Source organism: Pinus tabuliformis, chromosome 6 (genome assembly GCF_031772625.1).
Source record: "Pinus tabuliformis cultivar Carrire ecotype Pingquan chromosome 6, CPIR1, whole genome shotgun sequence".
Taxonomy (NCBI): Eukaryota; Viridiplantae; Streptophyta; class Pinopsida; order Pinales; family Pinaceae; genus Pinus; species Pinus tabuliformis.
The window spans coordinates 906,662,814-906,665,600 of record NC_142292.1 but is presented as its reverse complement, the minus strand read 5'-3'; the positions used below and the strand labels follow the sequence as shown (position 1 = coordinate 906,665,600).

The window sequence follows — 2,787 nt, the reverse complement described above, 5'->3', positions numbered from 1 at the left end:
CGGAGTTACCCTTCCTACCCATTCCTTCCCCGTCGGACCTGAACATATGGTCGCAGGCCTTCCTGGCAGCAACAATTACCCAAGGTGGTGCGAGTGTTTCAGGAGAAGGACCGAGTAACTTGGGTCAAACAACACAAGGATTGCTGCCTGAACAAGTAGGAATCCTCAGGACTGCCCCCTTCTATATAGCATTCCAACCAGTCGGCTCAGCCCCTCCTTCAGGCTGCTTCATTGGCATTCCCGGACTGGACCACGCTTCAGAAGGAAATCGTTCTGATTCATAAGACATTGGCCTTGAGGAAGGAGAGCAAGCAACTAAAGCGCGGCCAAAACATCCAAAAAAATCAAGGAGTTCAAAAATCAGAGAAAGGGACAGGCAGTTAATCTTTGGAGAAGGAATCTCTATGGCTCAAGCGGCCCTCACGGAGAGCACGGTGTTAGTTGGAAGGGTGAGAGGCCGAAATTACTCCCTGATACGCCTTCGAAGGTGGATAGTGGAAATTTGGGGGAATCTCCTCATACAGCTCCCAGGTATCCTCTCGCTTTCCAGGCGCTGGTTTGCTCTGATTTTCGCTCATCCAGACTAGGTAGACTGGGTCCTCACGCGGTACTGGCACATCGAGATGACACCAGTGCTATTGAAGCGATGGTTGCCAATGTTTGACCCAGAAAAGGAAAATCATGGAGCGGGGCCAATCTGGGTCCGATTGCCTGCTCTCCCATTACAATTTTGGGGGGAAGAAATCTTCAAGGTAATAGGAGATGATTTGGGTGTCTATCTAGATCATGATAGAACCTACCAAGACACAAGATGCCTAGCATTGGCACGTATTCTAGTGCATCTAGATACCAGAGAAGGTCTGGTAGAGAGCTACCTGTTTCAGATGGGTGACATCACTCGGAGGCAAATTCTAGATTACGAAGGCATTCCCTTCTGTTGCCGCAAATGTCACGAAGTGGGGCATTTATACAAAGACTGTCCAAGAATTTCAAGGAAGAATCAGATCCCAGCCAAATTGTTGGTCTCAGCCTCCACTCAAACTCTGGATTCAGATTTCGATTCTCAATTGGACCTCCAAGAAAGTACTCCGCCCTCTAGTCTGATCAATTTGCCAAACAGAGGCCAGTGTCTGTCTGATAACTCATAGGGTCAAGCAAGGTCTCATTAAATGGATTCGTCTGCACAAACCATACCCAATGATGCTTGTGAATGTGCTAAAACTCAAGTTCTTGAACAGGAGTCAATTAATAATGTGCTATGGATTACTTAGGCATTTTCTGCAAGGCCCTAAGCTCTAAACATTCAGTGAGCTAAAACCTATTGCTACAGGTAGAGCTCACAGGACATGCCAGATTGACTTAAAGGTAGAGCTCACAGAAGATGCCAGATTGACATAAATTACAAGGGCGGGCTTGTGTCAAGTCAAGCCAAATTTTCAAATTCCTAGGCATTTCTTTCTCTTTTCAAGAAACATTTGAGGAACAATGGGACATGCTTATCCAAATACGGGAAAAGAATTTTGGTAAATGGATTTATAAGCCCAAGACTTTAGCAGCATGATTTCAAATCTGCACTAAAAGTTGGCTCCCATGCACGTTATTATTTATTGTATGTGCCCTTGGTTGCTTCTTTGTGCCAACTTTGATGGGGGGATGGTCTTCAACTTTTCATAGATTCAGAACCTTTATTACACATGGAAGGAATGGAGTGGCTTGGGTATCCATAGAACTCACACTCCAACTCATCCCTCTATGCTAAGTGGATTGTTTTTGCTCTGGAAGGAAAGGAAGGAAATTGCATTCACATAGTAAAAATTTCTATTGGGGACTGAACCTTCAATCATTTATCAATGAGCATTACCCCAGACAATTTTAAGATTAAATGTACCTTTCTGGTCCATATCATATGGAAAAATTGGAAGGTTATAAAGCCAAAACCTCCATATAATCCACCTTGGCATCCCCACAATAAATAATTTTTGATAAATGGCTTGAGCCGTGAAAACATATATTCTAGTTGTACCAATTCCCCAACTCTGCTTGGCAATAGGTATTGACCTACTGTAGTCACTTACTTCACATTTCCATCCCGTGAAAGGAATCCCTTCCTTGGAGATTAATTACAATAAACTGTGGACTTCCACTCAACTTGGCAGCTTATGTGAACTGAAATTTTTTTATTCATTTAGAAAAACAGGAAATAATATATTGTTTAATCAAACTCTGGTCATTAGTGACTTTTGTTGGGTTGCATATCATTGTCTATACCTAGAATCGCCATAGGTGGCCTCATCCTCTAGACCAGCCTCCAAATGATAAGCTAAACAAAGTCCATCGATAATTTCGAAGGGTGAGAAGCAACAAGAAAATAACCACTGAGAAGTTAGTGCCCCAAAGACTGAGCCAAAAAACAATCCATCAAGAAGCCACCAACATAATAACAAAAGGATGAAATGCCCACATCGGGATCTGATACAAACTGTTATGATGTACTAATGATCAGGGCCTTTAATTTTGGACTTTCCTTGATTTTGGTTTTGGCATGTCATATGGCACTTTACTAGCTAGGCGTATTAAGGTCAAGGTTTGAGACTTTATATGGTTTTCTTCCAAACCAATTTTGTAGCCCTTAGTAGCACCATTTTTCGATTGAAACACACCATGTATGTATTGTCATCATTAATAATAAAAAGAAGCATTACCCACCAAAAACAAAAACAAAAACAAAAAGAGGTCTCAAGCTTCCATTCCTAAACTTGAACTCAACCTTTTACCAAATAAACACAA

At 42.2% G+C, this 2,787-nt stretch overlaps 1 protein-coding gene across 1 annotated transcript; it reads left to right on the top strand.

Annotated features, from left to right (window-relative positions):
- Nucleotides 1-623: 623 nt before the first annotated feature.
- On the top strand, nucleotides 624-1,148 carry LOC149261882 (uncharacterized). Its single transcript, XM_089371683.1, has one exon. It carries the CDS (start codon nucleotides 624-626, stop codon nucleotides 1,146-1,148), a length of 525 nt encoding a protein of 174 aa, XP_089227809.1.
- Nucleotides 1,149-2,787: the final 1,639 nt, after the last annotated feature.